Source organism: Drosophila biarmipes, chromosome 3L, assembly GCF_025231255.1.
Source record: "Drosophila biarmipes strain raj3 chromosome 3L, RU_DBia_V1.1, whole genome shotgun sequence".
NCBI classification, from domain to species: domain Eukaryota; kingdom Metazoa; phylum Arthropoda; class Insecta; order Diptera; family Drosophilidae; genus Drosophila; species Drosophila biarmipes.
The window spans coordinates 20,451,869-20,473,593 of NC_066613.1; the positions used below are offsets into that span (position 1 = coordinate 20,451,869).

The 21,725-nt window shown below is 41.6% G+C and overlaps 1 protein-coding gene across 1 annotated transcript in view; it reads right to left on the reverse strand.

The window, feature by feature from the left end:
• The window catches only part of LOC108035424 (glypican-6), a 41,420-nt gene extending 20,000 nt beyond the window's left edge, over nucleotides 1–21,420 (reverse strand). The window contains exon 1 of the mRNA XM_017111052.3: nucleotides 20,704–21,420. Within this exon, the coding sequence (XP_016966541.1) occupies nucleotides 20,704–21,013 (310 nt within the window). The 5' untranslated portion in view covers nucleotides 21,014–21,420. The remainder of the gene's footprint in view (nucleotides 1–20,703) is intronic.
• Nucleotides 21,421–21,725: the final 305 nt, after the last annotated feature.

Sequence of the window (21,725 nt, forward strand, 5' to 3'; positions counted from 1 at the left end):
CAAGATGCAACAGTCGCCACGGGGAGCCGCATTCATCGAAAACTTGTTCTAGACCAAAAATAAAAACGGGGGAAAGGAGGAGGGAGCCGAACTCCAGCCGGAGCCGGAGCACATTCCACAGTCAGTGCACCACAGGCCAAGAAAGGGGAAGAAGGCACTTCAAAAATGGAACCTACAAAAAACTTTTTTTTATAAAACAGCGTATATCTATGTCTAAATATCTAGTAGGAATATAGCAAGGACATTGTGTAGTCAAAAAATATAACAGTTGTGAATTATTATTAATATAGTAATATTAATATAGTATAGTATTAATATGAAAAAATTTAAATTTTTTATTTTGAAAATTTTTTTTTATTTTTTAATTTAAAATATTGATATTTTAAAAACATGAACTGAATGAAAGTATTAGCCAAGAAACATCCGCAAGTTATAATTTGAATACCCCATATTTCATTTCAATTTCAAAGTTCGCTCTCTATTTTTTCCCCCAGTGTACAAGTTTATGAATCGCTCTTCGGTTTGAGAATGAATCTCTTTTTCTTGGGTGTCTGGGCCATGGCCCACGATACTGGCCGGCGTTTCGGGGCGTTTACAACGCTTTTGGTATCTTGTATTTATTTAATTGACGTTTGTACGTGTTGGTATTATAAAATGATCAGGAGGCGATCTCGGCCGGCTCTGTCTTAGGCGGCTCTAGGCCCACAGGTCCAGTCCGGAGCCTCTCTGGGGGCAATTATGACAGCATTTGGGGCGTTGCTGGACATGCATGTGGGGGCCATAGATCGCCGTCGCCTTGCAGTTTCTGCCCTCCGTGCAGCTGTGTGTGTTTGGATTTGCTCTACGTGCTGGCAGGATAATTAGCTTAGTCGGCATCCAACTGCACAACCACGGACTGGCTGCCTTTTGATCTGTCTGGGTGTTAGTTTATTAAGACTAAAGTGGGATTTTAATGGCCTGAAATATGCCAGGCCAACTAAAATTGCCAGGCGAACGGATTGATCTTAGGGGAATGGTCCTGGAGTTGAAGGAGTGAAAAGCCCTTAAATTGTAGCCTATAAAAGGTATTTACACCACTAGGGACTCTAAAGAGGTGATTCTTTATGGTTTTCTTTCAGAATCTCGCCAGCCGGTTCTGTCGAAATATTTATTTGATATTTAACTTTAAATTTTAGTTCAATTAATAAAGAACCTAACTTATGATCTCGACTTTCTCACGCTATAAAGATGTCAAACACCCAGCCAACAAACAAACAGCCATAATAATAATAATTTAATGCCTCAATCGAAAAGCCATTAGGAACAAGATCAGTGTGCAGGTTACTTGAAAAGAATGTCCCGAAAAGGTGGAAATAAAATTCGACAAAGAAAGAAATACCGGACGTGATTGGATGATATACGAATATTTCGATCACTCAGCTGCTCGACAATCACAATCAATGAGGCTATTCAGGAAAGATGCTCCCACAGACCGAGCAGAAATTGAGTTGTAGTCCCAAGCGATCTTAAAAGCAGACCAGCAAAGTCCGGCGGAATGATAAGATCATCGCCTGGCCAACTAATAACAGGCAATGATGGCTGGCCGACGCTTTAGGATATGACTTGGCAAATTGTGCGCATTATTAAGACTCGGCGACCGAGTCGAGACGAGTTCTCTCGGTCCCAGTCACCCGCTCGTTGAGATCTTTCGTATCCGATTATAACCATTAACACATTTTGTTGCCTCGCTCAGACGATTTTATGTCGACAATTAAAAAATCAAATAATATTTGTGGCCCTGTCCCACGAGATGATGCGCAGAAATCGGAGATCTTTAGAAATGTAAACACATTCGGAATGTTTGGCTCTCAGCTCAAATCGAGGGAAACAGCCATTTCGCGGGGGTTAGAAGAACATTTCCCTCGGACAGGTAATTAATCCATTAGCACCATTTATATATTTCATCGGTAAATCCAGTCTCGGGATATCGATGCGATAAACCAAACAAAAAGGTAATCATTTATTGGGCTTCGTTTGGCTCCAGCTGTTTGTATCTCATAGATACGCTGGCGCTGATCTAAGCTAATTCAAATAAACTGGAATCAACGAGTAATCTTCGCACCCTACCGCCTATTTCAGCACTCGTGTTAGCGTTTATAGAATGTATTTTGCTGTCATCATTGCTTATTTTTTTGGCGCATATATGTTATATTTGCGATTGTATCGGGGCGATCGATATAGGCGATCGCAAATAGATTCTATGGAACCTGGGTGTGAACAGGAAATTGCTATGATCGATGCTATAAATCTGTAAATGATCTTGAACTACTTTGTATTTTTACTTTACTTTAGTTTTTATTAAAAGCACAGAATTGAATTTTTATTTCACTTGGCTTACTTGGTTATCGGGGGCAGTCCCCCCACCCATTTCCTCATATGGTGCCGTATCATTGACAAGAAATCTCTAACCCAAATCAAATTTAAAGTAAAAGACAGAACTTGTTGGAAACTTTGGTGATTTATGTGTACAGCTAATTGAGGATTTTCAAAGCAAACCCAACCCGTTTCCCACCTTTTTTCGATGGGTGTGTGCCACTTTCATTTCGGTGTTTTTTTCCCCCCACACACAGTGATCGATTTGTTCAAACAGAATGCCAAAAGATAACAATGTAATATATAATAATTGATTAAAATTGAAACGCCACATTATCGCACAGAAAGAAAACCACTCGTAATTCAATGGAATTTCGTTTTTTTCCCTTTTTGTGACCATTGAGGAAAAGGGAGGTGGAGGACCGCACACCCAGATTAGATTACTGCAAATTGACACATTTTTCTGTGAGCTGTCAATGGCAGTCGGAAAAGTTGGAGGAGAAAAAAGAGTGGGAAAAGTGTCACTCGAGCGGATTCGCTGCGCCGCATTCAGTCGCATTTTCTCCGTTTTCCAGACGAAATGTGTGCGGGGGCTGCTGCCAGCGATGATGTTCCCATAATGAGAGCATTAAACGCTCAGTTCCCCTGCACTTTGTTCTGGGCTGCGTTACGCATTATCCCTTTCAGCCCTATTGTTTGGGACTCGGCAACGCCTCTTCCTGGTAACCAAACTCCCGCTTTTCGTTACAGATTCGTAGCGCTCACACACCTCGGGAACCGAAAACTCCCATCACCTGGCCGTAGGAACATTGCATGATTTGCTCTAATAATCCCGGCTCGAACATTGGGTACGCGCCTATTAATGGGCCCAGGATATCTCGAATACCAACGTTTATCCGCCGGAAACGAAGGCAGAAATTTATATTTTCCATTTCGGGAATGCTTTTAGTGGCGCTTTATTCGCTCAGGATAACATATAATTAATGAGTCCTAGATTGATAGAGGATTTATGTTTGGAAACCCAGAAGTGGCGAGGGAAAAATATATTTCGAAGGTAATTTAAATTTTACTTAAACTTGTCATTAAATACAATCTTCAAAGTTAAAAGGTAAGTTAAATAAACTTTTTTGTTCTTTAACTTTAAAAATAAATCTAAGCAAAATATAATTAATTTTGATTTCACCATAAATCAATCTTTAGCCTTCAGCACAGTGCTTATGTGACTCAACACCCAAACTAATCACATCTAATCAGTATCTGAATAGCGTCTATCACTCGGCTGCCACAAGATACAAATGTATCTCTCGCGGCATGTAGGCCTACATCATCTTTGATTAATAGAAAAATACCCACTCGCAGGCAAAAGTTTCTGCTGCTTTTTATCATCAACCCACCCAGATGGATGCAACTTGAAACTGCAGAGGCAAAAAAGAGGAAAAACTTATGAATTCTGTTGGTCTGAGGCATCCGAGTATCTGTCTCCGAGGCGAGCGAGCAAAGTGCTTAAAAAGACATAAATTAAACACTCGGCTACCTGTCATCATCATCCACACATCGTGTCGGCATCACAAAGCTTTGATTTCAACAGGGTTCCCCCTGAAAACCCCTGAAGCCCCCTCGCAACAGTACCCTTCAGTCTCATCCTCATTGTTGTCGAGTGTTGTTGTGTCGTGTATCCTACACACAACCTAACAATTAAGCCTCTCCTCTCGTACACTCGCGGACACATGAAGAATGCATGTAACATCAATGTTGCAACAACTTTGGCAACACAATGGAATGCGAGTCTATAAAAATGGTAATGAATTAAGTGTCGTCTACAAGGAGGAATTTTATTCGATGTTTAGTTCTTAAAGAGATCAAATAGTTACAAACCAAAAAGCAATCTAAAATAAAATTATTTTAAAGGAATTTAATATTACTAAGTTTGATACTGTAACTTATTATTTTGCACCGAAAATTCATTCAATCCTCAACGATATTTCTTTGCAGTGTAGTCTACCTTTGCTTATTGTCAAAGTCCCGGGCCCTCTGTTTTTTATTCTACCTCTGCTTTTGCCACACATAAAATAAAATGCGTTTTTAATTTGCAGATGCGCGTAAAAACGCATGGAGAGTAGGGAAAAACTTTGCATCTGTTCGCTCGGTCTCGTTTTTGTTTTTATTGTCGCCGCCGCATGGATGGTATGGAAATTATTCGCAAGTGGCAAAAGTTATGCCAGCCGTCAACCCATCAGACGGGGCGTGGCAATATGTGGCACAGTGATGGAGATGAAGGCGAAGGCCCAAGATGAGCACGAACGAGCACCTGTCTTTGCGACAGGTGCAAAGCCTGGATGAGCCAAGTCGACAAAATGAGAAGTGCCGAGAGAGGCCGCAATTTGTGGATATCAATAAAGCTAAGGAATGAGGAACATAAAGGGAGGAATTTAAGGAAATAAAGTTTAAAATAACACATCAAGACAGTTAATTTAGAAGATTACAGAGGAGAAGAGCCAATTTGGATATTAATTAAGTTGAAGAACAGGGAATAATAAAGAAGTTAAATAATAGTTTAAAAGGATTTCTAGTTAAGCTAAGTTATTTAAAAGTGAAAATACGCATAATTCACAAGTCGATTCCGATCATTTCAGACTCAGTTTAACTTGCGATTATCTTTTCATGCTTTTTTCCGCCCAACAAACCATAAATTTGCTATCTATTCGCCGCATTCCCTAACTCCGCGAATCGTGGGCCCTGCGACATTGACAATCCCCAATTGCAACTTCCCACTGCAACAAAGGAGGAAACCCCTGCTTTTTCTGCCAGCCCGCTTACATGTGCGTAAGCGTTGTAACTTCATAGCCAGGTTGCAGATAACAGAGACATTCAACGAGGGGATATGGGTATAGGATATGTATCTCTAGGAGTGAGGGGAAATGCCTCGAATGCCGGCACAATGCGAATAAAGAGCGGAGGCAGCTTGTACGACGACAGCACAGACATTTGGCTCCCCTCGATCCAAGGCGTTTCACTCCCGGTGCCGAGGATTTGCCCGTGGGTAATGAAATATTGCCATGTGCCAGCGCCTGCGCCTCCTGACTGACTACCAATGCATCCGCCCCACGCCCCTGTCGACTGGCCCACCTGTCCCGCCCGCCTACCGCCCCTTCCGGCCCCCTTTGAATTGCAAATGTTTGCCGGCAACAGCTGCTGCTGCTGCTGCTGATTCTGCTGCCGGGGATGTGTTCTTGGTGTAGGTTGACAAACAAACATGCCAGCGCATAAAACAAAAACATCCCGCAGAAGCAGCCAAAGGAACAGGGAGAAAAATGCTATTAGTACTCCATAACTTGGTAATAGCTTCATTATTATTTTATCGCGAAGTAAATCCATGATTCTAAGATCCTACTTATTTAAAACGATTTATTTGGAATTTCTATGTCTTGGAAACTATCCATTATGATCGATTTTGACTAGATAAAGAATTTTAATAGATCAACTAGCTGGTCTAAAACTTCTTGACTTGGAACTTTTATGTTTTAGACAGGAAAATTTAACCTTATTACATTTTTTTTATTTTCCAGGAGAATTACTTATGTTAATCTAGAAATATATCACCATTATTGGAATTTTTTGTCATTATTTAACAGATTTTTCCTTCAGTGCATCAGAAGCAGCGGCCACAGCACCAAAAGGAGTCAAAGTCAGGAAGAGAAGCACTTGAATCGCCGCCTCCTCGACTGCCTTTCTCGCCTGCGTTTGGTCTCCGGGTTGCACTTGAAAAAAGCGACTGCCGCATGCCTCACCTGCCTGATGCCCCAACCTTGCCCCGCCATCCAGCTGGCTTCCTTCTATTTACCTCTTGAACATGAGTCGAGACTTACGAAATTCGCATTCACGTTTTGGCTTTTTACCTTTGCGCCTATTTATCATCAAATGCAGCCACGAAAGATGGAGCACAGAAGTTGTTCACGGGGCGAGTAGGGGATCGGGGAAAAGAAGGATGAGGCCAGCTGCTCAAAGGGAGGAAAAAATCAGGGTATAGAAGGAGCCGAAATACCCTACCCTACCAAAGTCAAAGGATGAACTGGGAATATTCGAAATAATCAGCCAAATGTTATGAGTGATTTTGAGTAACTATTTCTATTTCATATGATTGTGTCATTAAATAGGTATTCAAAATTAATTTGAGCTTAAGAATAAAAAATAATCAATAACTGTGCTGACTCAATTTAGGGTTTTTTACTTTAATAAAAATAATAAAAACAAGTTAAGACTTTGATTAAACGAGATGATACGATGATGATAAACCCATTCCTAAAATACATTTTAAACAATCAGCCAAGTAAACTTTACAAAAACCCTTCTCTCATAGGGCTTTATGATGATCACTGATCTATAATGATCTGGGACCTAGAAAAACTGGCGGTACCCCTGGCCTGAAAAGCAGAGTATCAATGGCATAGCTTCCATGCAAATGCACTTGAGAAGAAAAAACAACGACCGTCGACATGTGATACCATTTAAACCTGTGGACTGGGACTTTGACTCCATCTCCAACTCCGACAACTCGACATCTCGACTGGGCCTGGAACGTGGTCTTCCATGGCAACGGACCATGTGGCGGACCAGGTCCGACTGCAATCAGGCAAAATTGTTGCCAACTGTGCTCCGCATTCCAGAGAGCCTGCTCGACTTCTTCTACGTCCGAAAATAGCGTGAGAAAGCAAAATATTGATTCAGGGCTTCAGGGAGGCAGGGAGCCCAGCAAGGAGCACCTCATCCGGGCGATATGCAAAGCGCGATTAAATTCTTTAGGCTCGGCCCGAAAAAACCGGCTCCCAGGCTCCTGGCTCCTGGCTCCTGGCTCCTGGCTCCCCCTTCTCTCTTGGCCAAAAGGTGCTAAATGAAGTTCTTAATTAAGTGCGAGTGGCAGCGAGAAAAATGAAAAAGGGAAACGGTTCCCCGGAATGGGGAGAACGAGTTTTATTGGCACATCGTTAGCTTGGGGATCCTGCATTTATTGCATAATTTGTTAATGAGCAGGGAGTGCTGGGGCGTACAGAGCTCTTCAGACACGCTCCGTGGCAAATGACAAATTAGCATTGGAATCGGAATTGGTCGAAAATCGAGCGCGTGAGAATGGAATGCGGTTGGGACTTGTTGAATCAACGCCAAGGGAAAAGGCCATATACCATATAGTAAATAGTACAAAGATGATGCACTCGACGAGTGAAACTCTACTTGAGCTGAGCGCTTATCTTATCGCTGTTGCTTGCGGCTTGGTAACCCAATAACAGATGATTTATAGAGGGAGTATAACGCAAATACCATCTGATTCATTTGAGATAATGAAGGGAGAAAAAGCTTTTCAGTTGTGATAAGTTATAGTGAGAAACACCACAAATATGCTTTATGGGTAGAAGAATCTAATACTATTTTCAAAGACGTAGCATAATAAATCAAAGAAAACGGAAGAAAACTTCAAGATACAAAAGGTCAGGCGATATTTCAGCACTACTTTTGCTTTCCATCCCCATTTGCTAATATAGGCCTTCTCTAGCTCTCCCCTGAGACCTCCATAAATTACAAATTAATTAACATTTTCCACATTCCACCACAGCAGTATCAAGGAACACATAAATAATAAAAAGGGGGAAGCAGAACAAGTGAAAAACTGATTATGATTAGAGGGAGATAAAGTTCGGAGACCGGGCGATCCTCATAATTAAGCGACATTTGCCGGCATGACATGCAACAAGCTCGAGATTAACATAAATTTCCAGATACTGAAGGAGGGAACTCGAAAATTTTATGGACCGCAACAGAGTAACATGGGGCAGTAAGGAAAGACAAAAAGAGCCGAAAAAGTGCGCAACCCGCGCACCTGTCAAAGTCAAGATAAAAATACAAATTATGATTATTACGTACTTGACATCAGACAAAACACGAGGGGATATGCCGAGGGAAGGCGTTGGCGTGTGGTAATTGGTGGCGATGAAAATATTCCCGAGCCGTCTTCTAATTATTAGCGCTAATTCTTTGTATATAAAAAAATCTCAACCCCTCAAGTGTCTCGCAGTTGATTGAAAGATGTGCCTAATTGATAGTCGAGCACGAGGCCCCCTTATAAAGACTGAAAGAGCGGAGACTGAGGAAAGACAAGATGAGACATCATCAAGTGCGTGTCATTGTGTAATTTGGGCTTGATTATTATTAATTTGCAGACGCCGCCAGCGTTGAGGTTTTAAAACTGAAGCCGATGAGGAGGGAAATCGGGGAAGGTCTCAGTTTGATGAGAAGGCCTCTCGACCGCAGGCCAAAAAAGAATTTTTTATTTGATTTGCTAATGAACGGGCCGCAGGGGTATTGTGCTGATAGATCACAGGAAATGGTAGACTTACTTAAACTGTTTTGGGATCGAAGAAAAAAGCGTTGGGCTGTACGCTGGGATCTTACCTGGAAAGAGAGCGAGGGAAAATTATTTTAGATTAGATGTTTAAATTGTAACAGATTACTTTTAAGTACCGAAGATCATGCAATGGTTTTTATAGATTGTAATGATACGTTGGGCAATACTTAAAATTAGACAAAGAGTTTGTTTTTTTATGGTTTGGAATAGCCTGTACGGAATTAGGAATAGTTTTTATCATGATATTACCTTAGAATTTATGTTCAGCCTTTTCTGGAAATCGCCAAGTTCTGCGTAAATTTTTTACCCATAGTTCAAAGACTACTTTCTCACTGACACCTAACAGAGTTGTTCCCTAACCATCTATTCCAGACAATTGACTGCTCTTCAAGTCGCTTGGATACCAATCTCTGAGCGAAAACCCCTAAGAAACTTCAAAAGTCTAGCCGTTTCTGTTTTTTTTCCCCCGTCTCGCCCAAGAAGGGCTTCGACATCAAGAGTCAAAAACCCAAGTTCAGAGGAAAAGAAATATGCACAGACGAGTCCCACAGAGAGTTGCGTTTTACCTTTACAGCAATCCCGTGTAAGTGCCATGTGGCCGTAATGCACTCCTGTGTGTGCGTGAGTATCTGTGTGTGCACAACACCTTTTACCGAGAAACAACAGAAACAACAATTACAGCAGTCATCACCTTTGGTGGTTTCCAGTCGTCGTCGGCGCCTTGTGAACCTGCTGAAAGTCTCAGCCCGGCAGAAACTACCTAAGCAGCCCGAAAATAACCGAGATATATTATGTAGGAGATGGGGAGATGGAAAAAGAGATCCGTAGAGAACCCTTTTGAGGCGGGGGTTGCGGTGAGCAAGGGACTCCTCCTCGTTGTTTATTGTCTTACGTCTTGGAAGTTATAAAACAAAGCGTCAATTGACTGCTGCCGTCTGACTCTCAATTCTGCTCCTCCTGCTATCGGGGGTCTTTGGTTTTTGGCCCTGTGAAATTAACATGAATGTTTACTCCAAAAAAATAAGGGGAAAACTACTCCTTACAGCCGTCTCTGTAGAAGCCGACCAGCTCCGGGGAAGGGGCAAAGGGCAAGCAGAACTGCTAATAGAGGAAGTCAAGAAGACCACAAATCGAATAACAAATTGTGTGGGAATTGTGGGAAAGTAGGGAAATCTGCTTGAAATATATTAAACAATTTAAAATATAATTATAATTCAATTTAAGTCGCTGCATCATTTAAATTTCATTTCATTCAAACTACCTTCCCTTTAACTTTCATCGGTTGGTAATATCTTCTTCCTCTTAGCCGCAGAAAAAGCGTAAAAACAATCTCGGATAATTGAAACCCCAAAGTGAAACTGGGCCATAGCCAGCATTTAAGCAATGTCCAGAGCTCAAAGGAAATCTGAGAGATGCCGCCGAGAGGAGCAACATCATTACATTGTAATGTCCCTGGCCCCCGGATACCCCCTTGCTGGCCACTTCAGCACCTCACTCGGCGATCCTTAATGGCTGCAAAACACGCGTCTTATAACGGTTTTAATGAAACACATAAATTCAGGTTGAGTTCCTCCCGAAGGCCCCAGAGAAGTCGAGCCTACTTGGGTGAGCCCCCACTGCAATTCCAGCGATCTCGAGACCCCTCCCCTCGCATCATATCGCCTCGTGAGCGTGAGCAGTTTACTTAAAAATACCTCTCCGAATTGTTTCCATTCAGTTTTCCCCAACTCACTTATTAACTGCAATTTTGCTGCTGGAATTGCCAAAATAATCAAAGGCAAGTTGGGAGAGATTTAAGCTGATTTTTGGGGCCTTCAGCCGAGAGGGTATACTTTGTGAATGAGAATTTTTCAGATAATAATATGTACTAATTGAATTTACATCAGCAAATAAAATATTAATGAAATAAAGACAGTAATATAATTTCCTGACTTCCAATGCTATTAAATAATTTCACTTCGCATCAAAGCACTTCAAAGCCCATGAGCCAAGTATATTTTCAAGCCATATATTGTAAAGCGTATCCTTTTGTGAGCTGGTATCCTTTTTGCGCAATTTACGAGGCAAAAATGAATGGAAATGAGTTACAACGATGGATGATGCCGACAAAAGATATGCCCCTCCGACTGAATCTCTCGGCCCTGGCCATAAAGAATCCAACACTATGGAAGGCCACTCAACTGTGAAACAGGTAACCTGAAGGAGGGCGGACGGACGGACGGACGGACGGACAGCGGACACCGGACAGGATACGGACACACGAGCAGACGTCGGTAAAACTACAAAAAAGAATCGAGTCGAGTCGCGTTCAGTTTGCTTTGAGGTGAAAGAAGAGATTTTCCCCCATTCCCTCGGACGTTATTTTTTTCCTGATTCCGTTTCTGGTCTTTCATTTGATTTCAATGAACTGTCTTTCCTGGGCCGCAGAATGTTGCAAGTGCGGACCGAGAACAGCCAAAACAAATAGCTGATAAAAAATGCAATTTGTATCTTAGGGATACAGCTGCGAGTGCGGAAGAGAAAGAGGGAGAGATGCTTGGTTACAGGACAACTGATACTTTAGTTTGCCTAATACCAAAATCAATAGGGGAAAAGGACAAATTCTTCTCGTGGTGATTTCGTTGTTTGCCTTGTAATTGTAAACCATTTGTCAGCAACTTTTCCATATAGTTAAATTCCCTTCTCTTTTGCTCCCTGGCCCGGCATCTCCTTTCTCCCAAAGATGCCGGAAATGTCTTTATTTGCCTTCGAATTCAATAGTACGGCCCTGTGCCTTTAGTCGTTTGTGTAATTTATGTGTCATTCTGCTTATGGGATTTAGTTTCTAGTTCGTTATTTTGTTCGGTTAGCCAACAGACTCAATTGAAAGGGAAATATGTACTGCGAAATTCCTGACTAACAGATACCTTTTAGCTGTAGAACCAATTTTAACTTTGTTAATTTACTTTAGGTTTCTCTACAAATTTTCCCACATCTCATTTATTTAGGTGTTTCTTTTCCCCTCATTTAGCCAGCCACCATATCATAACATAGCTCAGGACCAGTTTTGCTTAGTAGCAACTAGCTCATAACCATTTAAAAGATCTGCTTTTATAACTTGATTGTTATTTGACAGCTTCCTCATGCAAAAACTCCTCCGCAGAGGCAATAGCAAACTAATCTCCGCATTTATTTCGGAGATGCGTGGGGGTAGGCTCCCAAAACTCGTTTCAGTTCCACCGACAACTCAGACCCAAACTCGAGCTGCTTCATCGAGCTCATCTTCATGTGGGTTGTTGTCTCTGAAATTTATCGCTCATCGTTTTCGACTTCTACGCGCTCGTGTTTTGCTTTTTATTTGAGGCTTTGCTTTTTATAAATTTACCTGGCCTTTGTCAAAATTAGTTTCCATTTTATTATCAGCACCTTGTTCAGGGAGACACGCAGCGAGGAGGCGCTGACGGGTTTCCGGTAGCTTTTGGTCAATAAAACCCACAAATTTATGACCTCTGAACAACGACGTTTTCCAGCCGTCGTGGTAAAATATTTTATATACAAAAATTAATTTTTCAATTTTTTGTGGGTATTTTTTTACGGCCGTTTAATGCGTTTTATGCCCCTAGGTCCGAGATATAATGAAATTGTCAACAAATTTAATGGCATGTCGCTGGGCGAGAAGGGGCAGAGATTACAGAGCCTGCATTCTTCTTCGTCCGCACAAAAGGCAGGGCAATCTCCTTGAGTTGATCCAGGGTAATCCGCCCTCCATACACACAGGGCACATTCATCTCTGCACTTGAGCTCGAGGAGAATAAACAGAAACTGGACCAAAACTAATTGAATACCATTATTTGCCAGATTAGGACAACGCATAGCAAATGGGCAAGGTTAGGCGGAGATTTGCATGGCGAACCCTTAACGAACTGTAGGAAATGGAAGCCGGCCCAGGCAATTGCATTTTATTGTAATGGCCCAAACACTAAAGGGAGATCAGAGCTGGGCAAACGACCTTTGATGAGGTCCAAGCGTCTGGGCCTGCGGATAAGAGCCGTCATCGGACTCGAACCCCGGACCGCCGCAGCTCTTTAATGAACTTTTGGGCACGCACGTAGAGGGCCGGCATTAATTACAGACTCGGGAGTCCAAGTTTGGGCTCGCATCTTGATTTTCCTGCGAGGGGCCAGACATTCTCCGGCGTAGAGGCCATCCGCCGGGGCCGTGTTATCTGCAAACGCGCCATCGAAGTAGGTGGCGCAAATTAACAAATCTTTCATGTGACCCAATTAAATCAACTCGAACCCAGCGGCCGGCGGGTTTTGGGTTCTCCCGAGCCGCTGGCCCCGGCAATTTGGCATTCGACATGCTCGCCAGGCAATGAAAATAACCGAGGGCACTCGCCGATGTCTGGATGCTGAGTGCACGGAAAGAAAAATGGTCGGTTTGGGAATGATATATAAGTAGGGAACTTCGAAAAAGATATATCTTTTGAGCTTATAATTTTTTCCGTGTTGCGGTCCATCCATGGGAAGCTTGGAATTTGTGTTCGAGGGGAGACCAAGGACAGTCTGTGACCAACTGCAGGTTGATGAGGGAGTCGGTGCATCGAAATGGGGATCTCTGAAGGAGAAGCCAGTCATTTGCCACAGAGAACTAATTCTGGGGTTTCTTTTCCAGATCAAGTGCTAGGCAATGTGATTCAGTGGATAATAATGTGAATCTTACGAAAACACAACGAAAAATATTATTATACTCATAGTCACTTCAACAATTTATTAAGCTTCACAACTATTACAATCTCTCGCCATTTTAATGAACGCAAAAATAATGTACAAAGATTTCTTAGAGACTTAGAACAATATTTATACACAATTTATAGAGCTCCATTAAAAGTTTTAAGAATATTTGCTATACTTGCTGTCTAGAACTAATCGCTTCTTAAAATAAGTTTGCGTTTTCCCAAGATAATATTCGTAAGAATTTTCCCATGAAGCGTTGTACTCATTTAATTACCGTCTGCTTTTTGTCTTCACTGGTTCTTAGTTAAGATATCTTAACAAAGTTTTCAAGAACCGCCCACTGTTTTGGCCCCACGCCACTTTCCCCCGCACTCTTCCGCACTTCGTTCTACTCAAATCTCTTGCAAAACTTTGCTTTCTTGGCATTTCTAGTCTGAAGAACCGGCAGGGAAGAGTCTTAACCCACAACATGCTCATTATGTAAATGCCGGCTGCCGCCTCCCAGCTGCCACTCCCCCTTTTCCCGGCCTTCATTCTCCTGCACTTTGCCCACTATTATTATCTAGAGTCGGCATTTATAACTTTGTTGTAGTTGTAAGTTTGTTTCGCTTGTTTGTTTGCACGATTTAATGCTTCATTTGCTTGAGCCTCAAAAGTGGGTGAAGCTAAAAAGGTTTGGAGTTGTGCGGCTGGGAGTTTCCCAACTTCCCAGTACCAGTACCAAGCACCAAACAAGGTAGTGGAGACCCGGCCACAGCTTCATCTGCGGCTCTGGCTGGCTGACTGCTTAATTATCTTGTTGGTCAAATGAAGCCGCCAAGTGACTGGCCCTCCATCCATCCGCTGGCTTATTAATAAACACGTTAAATGTAATTGTTATTCGGAGCTACCATTTTAGGGGCGTGGCTAATTGTTGGGCTTTTAGTTATATAATTACCCAACCATTTACTGCGTAATCTTCACTCCAAAAAACCAAATCAGAGCGTGAGAATGTGGAGCAAGTTTTTGCAGTATCTAACCCAAAGTAAATTGAACAATCTTTCGGTTATACTTGCCATTATACTATTTTTGATCATGTTAATTTATAGAATTTAAATGCAATTTTGGCACCAAAGATTAAAATCAGACCGTGAGAATGTGTAACCGCATTTTGGAAATACCTTTGGCCCAAGGATTATCCTTGAAAGGCATTTGCTCGATCTTTACACAGAGGTGTTGGGGTAAAGTTGGTCCAGGGAAACCACAAAAATAAATTAACAACAAAATGCCAGCTATACCCATCTCTGTCCGGCCCTGTTAAGGCCTCTCTTTCTTTCTTTGGCTGCACTCCCGAAAAAGGTATTTTAACGCTGGCCATATATGAAAGTCATTGCTTCAACTGTTCGGATGGAATGAAGGCACGAAATGGACTCGGAATGCACCGAGAACTTGTTTAAGGAGTTCAGAAAGAGACAGGGACAAGGAAGAAGACAGAGACGGCGGGAGAGGGAGAAGAAAGAGACACCAACTGAGGTGAGACCACACAGGCAAAATGTTATCTCGTTCCATAAAGTGGCCACGTTTGACCTGCTCGGGATGACTGGGAATGACTGGGAATGCTGGAAGTCTGGCCCAGAGTCTGGGACTCTCTTCTCTACCTATTTTTGGTATCCTCCTCCGACACTTGCCGGCAATTAAGTCGTTGGATCGGCCACGACTGGTTCCATTTTGCCCCGCTTTCGCTTTCGTTTTATATCCCCTACTCGAAACCATCTTGAATCATCCGCGATCCGCAGGATTCATTCTTAGAAAATTTGCTGACGATTCGTCGCTTTTGTTGTCACAACGACGGCCTCCCGGGAGATCCCATTTCTGTCAGCATCGTCAGCTAATTACGCGAAATTGCCCCGATCTCCGATCTCCGATCTTTAGTGCGAGAAATCCGGGCAAGTGTTGACTTTGTAGGCGAAATGTCTGGGATGCCGGTGCCGATCAATGGATCAGATAGCACCAGCTGGTTTTGAGATCGCCGAGCGATGATCTCTGGATGGGTAAAGGCAGCCCCAAGGAACTGAGTAATTGTTATGGCGCATTAAAGGCGAGATCGCGTGAAAGAGTTTGCTATCGATCGCGGCTTTAAAGTGGGGCCCCTGGTGAAACTTTGTGTTAAGCCATGTGTTAGGTGATCTAGTTTAGTGGGTTATCCGCGGGACTTAACCTCTTTTAAAAGTAGTTAGTTATTATATATTTAATATCATATGATTAAAACATTAGTTTGTAATATTGTTGATCCCAAATATTGCTATTGGTTGATTCACTTATTCGGATATACCCCCCATTAATCCCCTCTAAGACCTCTTAACAACCCACAAACAGCAAACTCCTACTCTTTTTATCCCCTTACCCATCTAATCTGCATTCCAATCGAAACCCAAGCCCAGTCCTCCATACAATGGTCAACAATTGCAGAAGTATATATCACATGATCACACGCCGACGACGCCGATGAAGATGATGATGATATAGTGCCTTATAAACCGATCGCTTCGTTTCTTCTTTTTACACGGCCAAGGAATGCGACAATGCAAAAAAAGGGCCAAAAGAGTAAGCAAGACGGGAAACCTTAGGAGAGAGTGAGTTGGTACCAACTACTTTTGGTTGCTGGAAAATGATTAATAGTCATGCGGTGGTTGCCTTGGAGCGGGTGGGCTGGGGGAGCGGTCAGGGGCAGCCGGCGGATGCAGTGCCGCCGGTGGAGACGCCAACCAAAGTGGAGCAACCATGCACGGAACTAAAATAATTGATTGTTTTTGAAATGTGTATATACTCAACTTTAAAATGACCTCATTTTTGTATACCTCTTTTTTGAAATTCATTGAAAAAATCAAAGGTTTAATCTACAATTTCATTTTGAATTGATCCCAAATTAAGTCAGTTTTCCTCAGTGTAGAGGAAAAGCAAGCGCAGCGGCCCAACTGCAAATTTCTTTATGCAAAAGGCAGACCAGGATGAGTAACGCAACAGAAAGAGATGCCGAGTAAGAGGAAGCAAGATGATCATCTGTGTGTGAGAACTTGTTGCATCCACAGAGATTTAAATACCTTATTCAAGAGGTATAGTTATATATGAGAGTTTTTCTTAAAGAATATTTTTAGAAATACATTTTAATTTTAGGTAGGAATGGTTTAGATACAAACGTATCTTTATATTAAAAAAATTTTTTTTATTAAAATATGTTAAAATATTAGCATCTTTTCAAACTAGAAATTCTTTTTTTGAATACTGTTGTAGTACTATATTTATGAGAGATTTTCTTAAAGAATATTTTTGGAAATAAATTTTAATTTAAGGTAGTAATGGTTATGATACAAACGTATCTTTATACTAAATAATTTTTTTTATTAAAATATTAGGTTCTTTTTAAACTAGAAAATCTTTTTTTTTAATACTGTTGTGGTGCTATATTTAAGGCTAAAAATCAATATTTTTAGTACCTATTTTATTTTGAAGAATTAAGATTTGATATGCCTATAAGTAAGGGTATTTCAAGCTGCGATCAACGAAGCCAATCTCCCCCCTTCATTCAGTCTCTTTCGGCCGCCTCTCTGATATTATTTTCAACGATTTAATGTTTTGTGAACTGTTTAAATTGTGCAAACAATTTCAGCTAAGTGCCTGCCTACCAACGATGATGATGGCGAGCCGAGGACGATGGTCAAGGGGGTTAAAGTGGGTTCGCACAGCTTTTTGATGTGGCACAGGAAGTGCAACTTTAATGAAGCGTTTAAGTGGCAGCTCTTGGTGTTGCAGTTGTTGGTGCAGCACGGAAGGTGTCAGGCAGTCGCTGTAGTTGTCCAATGTTGGCTGCTTTTCATGGTTCAATAAAAGGAATGCGCCTAAAGTGTGAGGATGAGTGTGCTGGGAAATTGGCCAAAACACTTAAACGTGACTGATCGAAATTTCACTTTGTATTAATGTATGCAGGAAATTTGCGCTTGGCAAATATGGTAATAGCTTTGAAATTTACATGTTTGAGGTATTTTAGAAGGCTTTTAAATGGGTTAGGAAAGGAAATTTATTGCTAAATTGAATAAAATTGTTTTACAAATCAATATAAATAACAAAATATCTCATTTTTAAAAGTACAAAATAGGCTAGACAATTTTATTCTCGGAACTTCCCTAAGACAACATGATGGCCCCAAAAAGTCTACGTTCCACTTAGATCTTTCCCTCCGCTTGTTCTTACGTCAAAGTTTTTTTTTTTGTATCACTTATCGGAAATGGAAGTTCGGCTTTATCAGCCGCGCAGCCTCACCAGTTAGCTGGTCTAAAAACCACGGAACCCCGGCCAGAAAACCCTATAAATGCCGATCGCAAAAGTAGTTCCCAGTTGAGCAATACGAGAAGGCCTGGGAAAAGAGCAGGTCGAAAACTTATCTAAATGCTGGCGCTTATCAGACGAACAAGGTGCCAGGGGCGGGGGTCAGGTGAGTGGCAGGGGAAGGGAAATGGGAAGAGGCGAACTCGAAGAAGAATTTATGACTCACACGGAGAAAGAAGCTGGGTACAGGAAAAAATAGAATAGAACAAAATATATTAATAATATAATATGGGAAATGTATGAAACACATCCTAAAAAATGTGAGAAAATGCTTGGAATATTAAAAAATATAAAAGTATAAATCATTGTATATTATTAACAAACAAATTTTTTAGACGTATTTCAGCATTTAGTTTAAAAACAACCACAACTATTCAAAAATACTTGGAATATTTATGAAACATATTAAGGAAATGATAAAATTGTGTTTTTAAATATAAATAATTGTATAATAGTTGGAGAGCGAAAACAATCCTTTAAGGAATTTATTTAGTTATAAAAAAGGTTTTCTATAAATCATATTTTAATACCTATTATTATTTCGAGTGCATTTATATAGGGAGTTACGAGCTGATCGGGAATTAAAAGGTTCACAAAAAATGCCGACAGAGAATAAAATCCTGAACTGCATAATTTAAACGATTTCAATGACACCTTGATTAATATCAAAGACAACACAAAAGGGAACTCGAGAACTGACCACTCTACCTGTTGGCCGCCCCCGCCCCCTCGGCGGCCCCCTCCCCCCAGCGGCATTTCCATGAAATTATGAACGAAACGCAGCGCGCAATGCATTTGACCAAAAGATAAAGAATAAGGAAAACACACGCAGGAGGGAAAAAACCAATCAGGCAACGTTGAAAACCAAAAATAAACAAAGGCAGGGCGCAGGTAAAGGTAGAGGGCCGCCAGGAAGGGCAGGGGGCAAAGGGCAGAGGCTGCAACAGTTTACCTGGCAACAAATCAAACAGAGAGCGAGAGGGAGCGAGAGGGCTGCACAACTTATTGCAATTAAGCGTGATTAATTCAGGATTTATACAAATTAACTAAAGCCCCCGGCCGATCGGGGTCGGGACTAGGCCCCCCCCTGGCCCCTTCTCGAAGGCCCCATCGAGCATCGCGTAAAAGCGGTGTGACAACATTTTTGCTCTTGCACTAGCCAAGGAGCCTTCAGTGGGTCCCACAGTCCGAAGTCCCTAAAGGGGTTTTGAGAGCTCGAAACAAATTGGTATCCTAACACAATATATTATGGTTCTTGTGACAATATCAAAATTTTGGTTTTCTTAATTATGGTTTAGGTATTTTTCTTTAATAAAACCTACAAAATACATGATTGTTAATTATCTCAACATTTGCCCTATTCCATAATAATTATATATATGTTAAATAATATTCTAGGATTTATTTTGGATTCTGCAGTGTTTTTAAACAATATTTTATGAAGACGTTAAAATTAGACTTTTATTGAGTAAGGACAAAAAATACTATTTTTATATATCTCAACATTTTTGTTCTTTTTCCACAATAATTATATTAATGTTATATCTTTTTCTGGGATTTTCTTTGATTTTGCAGAATTTTTACAATATTTTATTGGGAATATTCAAATAATAATACAAAATACAAGATTGTTATATATGTCAACAATATTTTCCCTATTCGATAATATTATTTTAATCTTATAAAATTGTCTAAGATTTTTCTTTGACTCTGACGTTTTTTGTCAATATCAAGACGTTAAAAAATTTAAAAGGCTTCTTTGAGTAAAGACAAAAAATTAGATATCTCAATATTATTGTCCTTATTCTATAATAATTAAATTAATGTTATTTAATTTTCTAGCAATTCTTTTTTGATACTGCAGTATTCTTTATCAATATTTGATTGAAGAAGTTAAAAAAGTAATAAAACTTTTATGGATTTTTAAGAAAAGTGCCATGCCGAATAAAATAAAAACTCAATAAACCAGTTCAAGCCAGCGAAGTCCTACTGTACGGATGCTCTCTTCTGGTTTTATTTTCCTTTTTGTACATCAAAAAGGAATTTCTTGAGATTTTTCGTTGCGCTGCTTCTGCCTTTTGGACTGGTCTTGGAAACTGGAACCCTTTTCCAGGCCAGGAGCAGGGGCCTGCGATGAGCGGGCGACGCATGCGCCAAGATCTCTGGGCTGGACACGCTCTCCGCGACGGACTCTCTCTTATTTGGGGCCTACCTTGTGCTGCTGCTCATTCGCATTTCGAGTTGATTTGCCTGGAATTTTATTTCCCTCAGCGGGCGGGGGGCAGCAGGGGGCTCGAGACGCGTCGAAGGAGCAGAATGAATCACGGAATCGCCCAATTCGAAGGCGAGTTCTCTTTGTTCCTTTGTGATTCAGACTCGTTTCTTATCTCCCGAGATTTACCCATGTTATGAAATGGGTTCCTTCAAGGGTTTGAAGGAACTATATTTTCTCCCATTTTATCAATCAATACAATCAATATAACACAATGTTTCTTTGACATTTATGGTTCATTATTATTATCACCATCTATACTTAAAAAGTATAAAGTAGGGTAAAGGTTTATACTGATTTGATTGTCGTTCTTGCCCTATAAGTGGCACCACCTGAAATAATTTCGCACTTTGATCAAGGCAAAGACCTCGTGTCTTATCACATCAAATTGCAAATTGTACTATTTTATTGACAACCATGTGGGAGGGCAATAGGAGTTAATTGGCCAACAGAAAACGTAACTTCTACGAGGCAAGGTTTGTGTAAGAGAAGGAAATAATATAGATTATTTAGTTATATTACAGAATATAATAGATCCAAGATCATAGATAATATGTTTTTCTGATCCCTTATGCTAACGCCCATTAGTTTTAGGGTAGATCACTCACCGTTGCTGGGTTTCTGGGGGATCTCGGTGGCGTCGATGCCCCTCGCCTGGAAGATGTGCGTCACAGCACTGCAGTTGGGGCTGAACTGGTCGATGATAGAGGATCCTGCCGCGCCGCCCGCCGGATTGGGGGCGGCCAGGGCGGCCACCTGGGGGGCGGGGCCGTTGTCCGCCCGCACAGTGGGTGGGAAGTGGGTGGTGGTGAGCAGTAGAAGCAGACTGCTGAGTATCACAAGGCGGGCAGTTGTTGTAGTGGCTGGGGCATTGGTTGCTTTTCTTCTGCAGTGCAGAAGTTGTTGTTGCTGTTGCATGTTGATTCTCTTGTGATAACTCTCCTTCGGGCTGGGGGGAGGAGAGAGCGAGCGCTAATTTCGCCGGGCTTGTTGTTGCTGGGCTTCGATTGGAATTCGATTCGCTTCGCTTCGCTTGTGTTGGTTCTTTTGCGGTAAATACTTTCGGCAAACGCAGACACCGCACACTAGCACACCGCCCGCTTGTTTGCCGGCATTATTGTGATTATTATTGTGTCGCTGGCGTTTGTCAGTGCATTTTGGGCTCAGGATGTTTGAAGCGCGGTTATTTGCAACTAACACACACGGCACACTCACTGCACACACGCACTCGCACCCGCACACACGCACGAAAGACGAACCGAAAGAAGCGCGAAACGCAGGAGAAAGCAGCACAGCGCGTGCTCGCGGGTCGGCTGGAAAATGTTCACTCACAGGCTAAGAAATTAGGAGGCACCAATTGCTACGCCGGTGTTTGAACATGTTCGATACATGCTCGAACATGTTCGATGTTGTGGGTGAAACGTGATGGAACGTAAGAAAACGTAACATCACGTAACCGAACGTAACGCACGTAAGTCGTCGGTAAAAAAAGAAGATAGCCTCAGCGTAATGTCACTGTAGATGTTAACAGCTTAAATTTGATGAATCCTAACAGCGCTGTTAAAATCTGAAAAAGCGAGTTGCAAGATTTCTGCTCTCGCTCTCCAAGACGCCGACGCCGGTGTTCGAC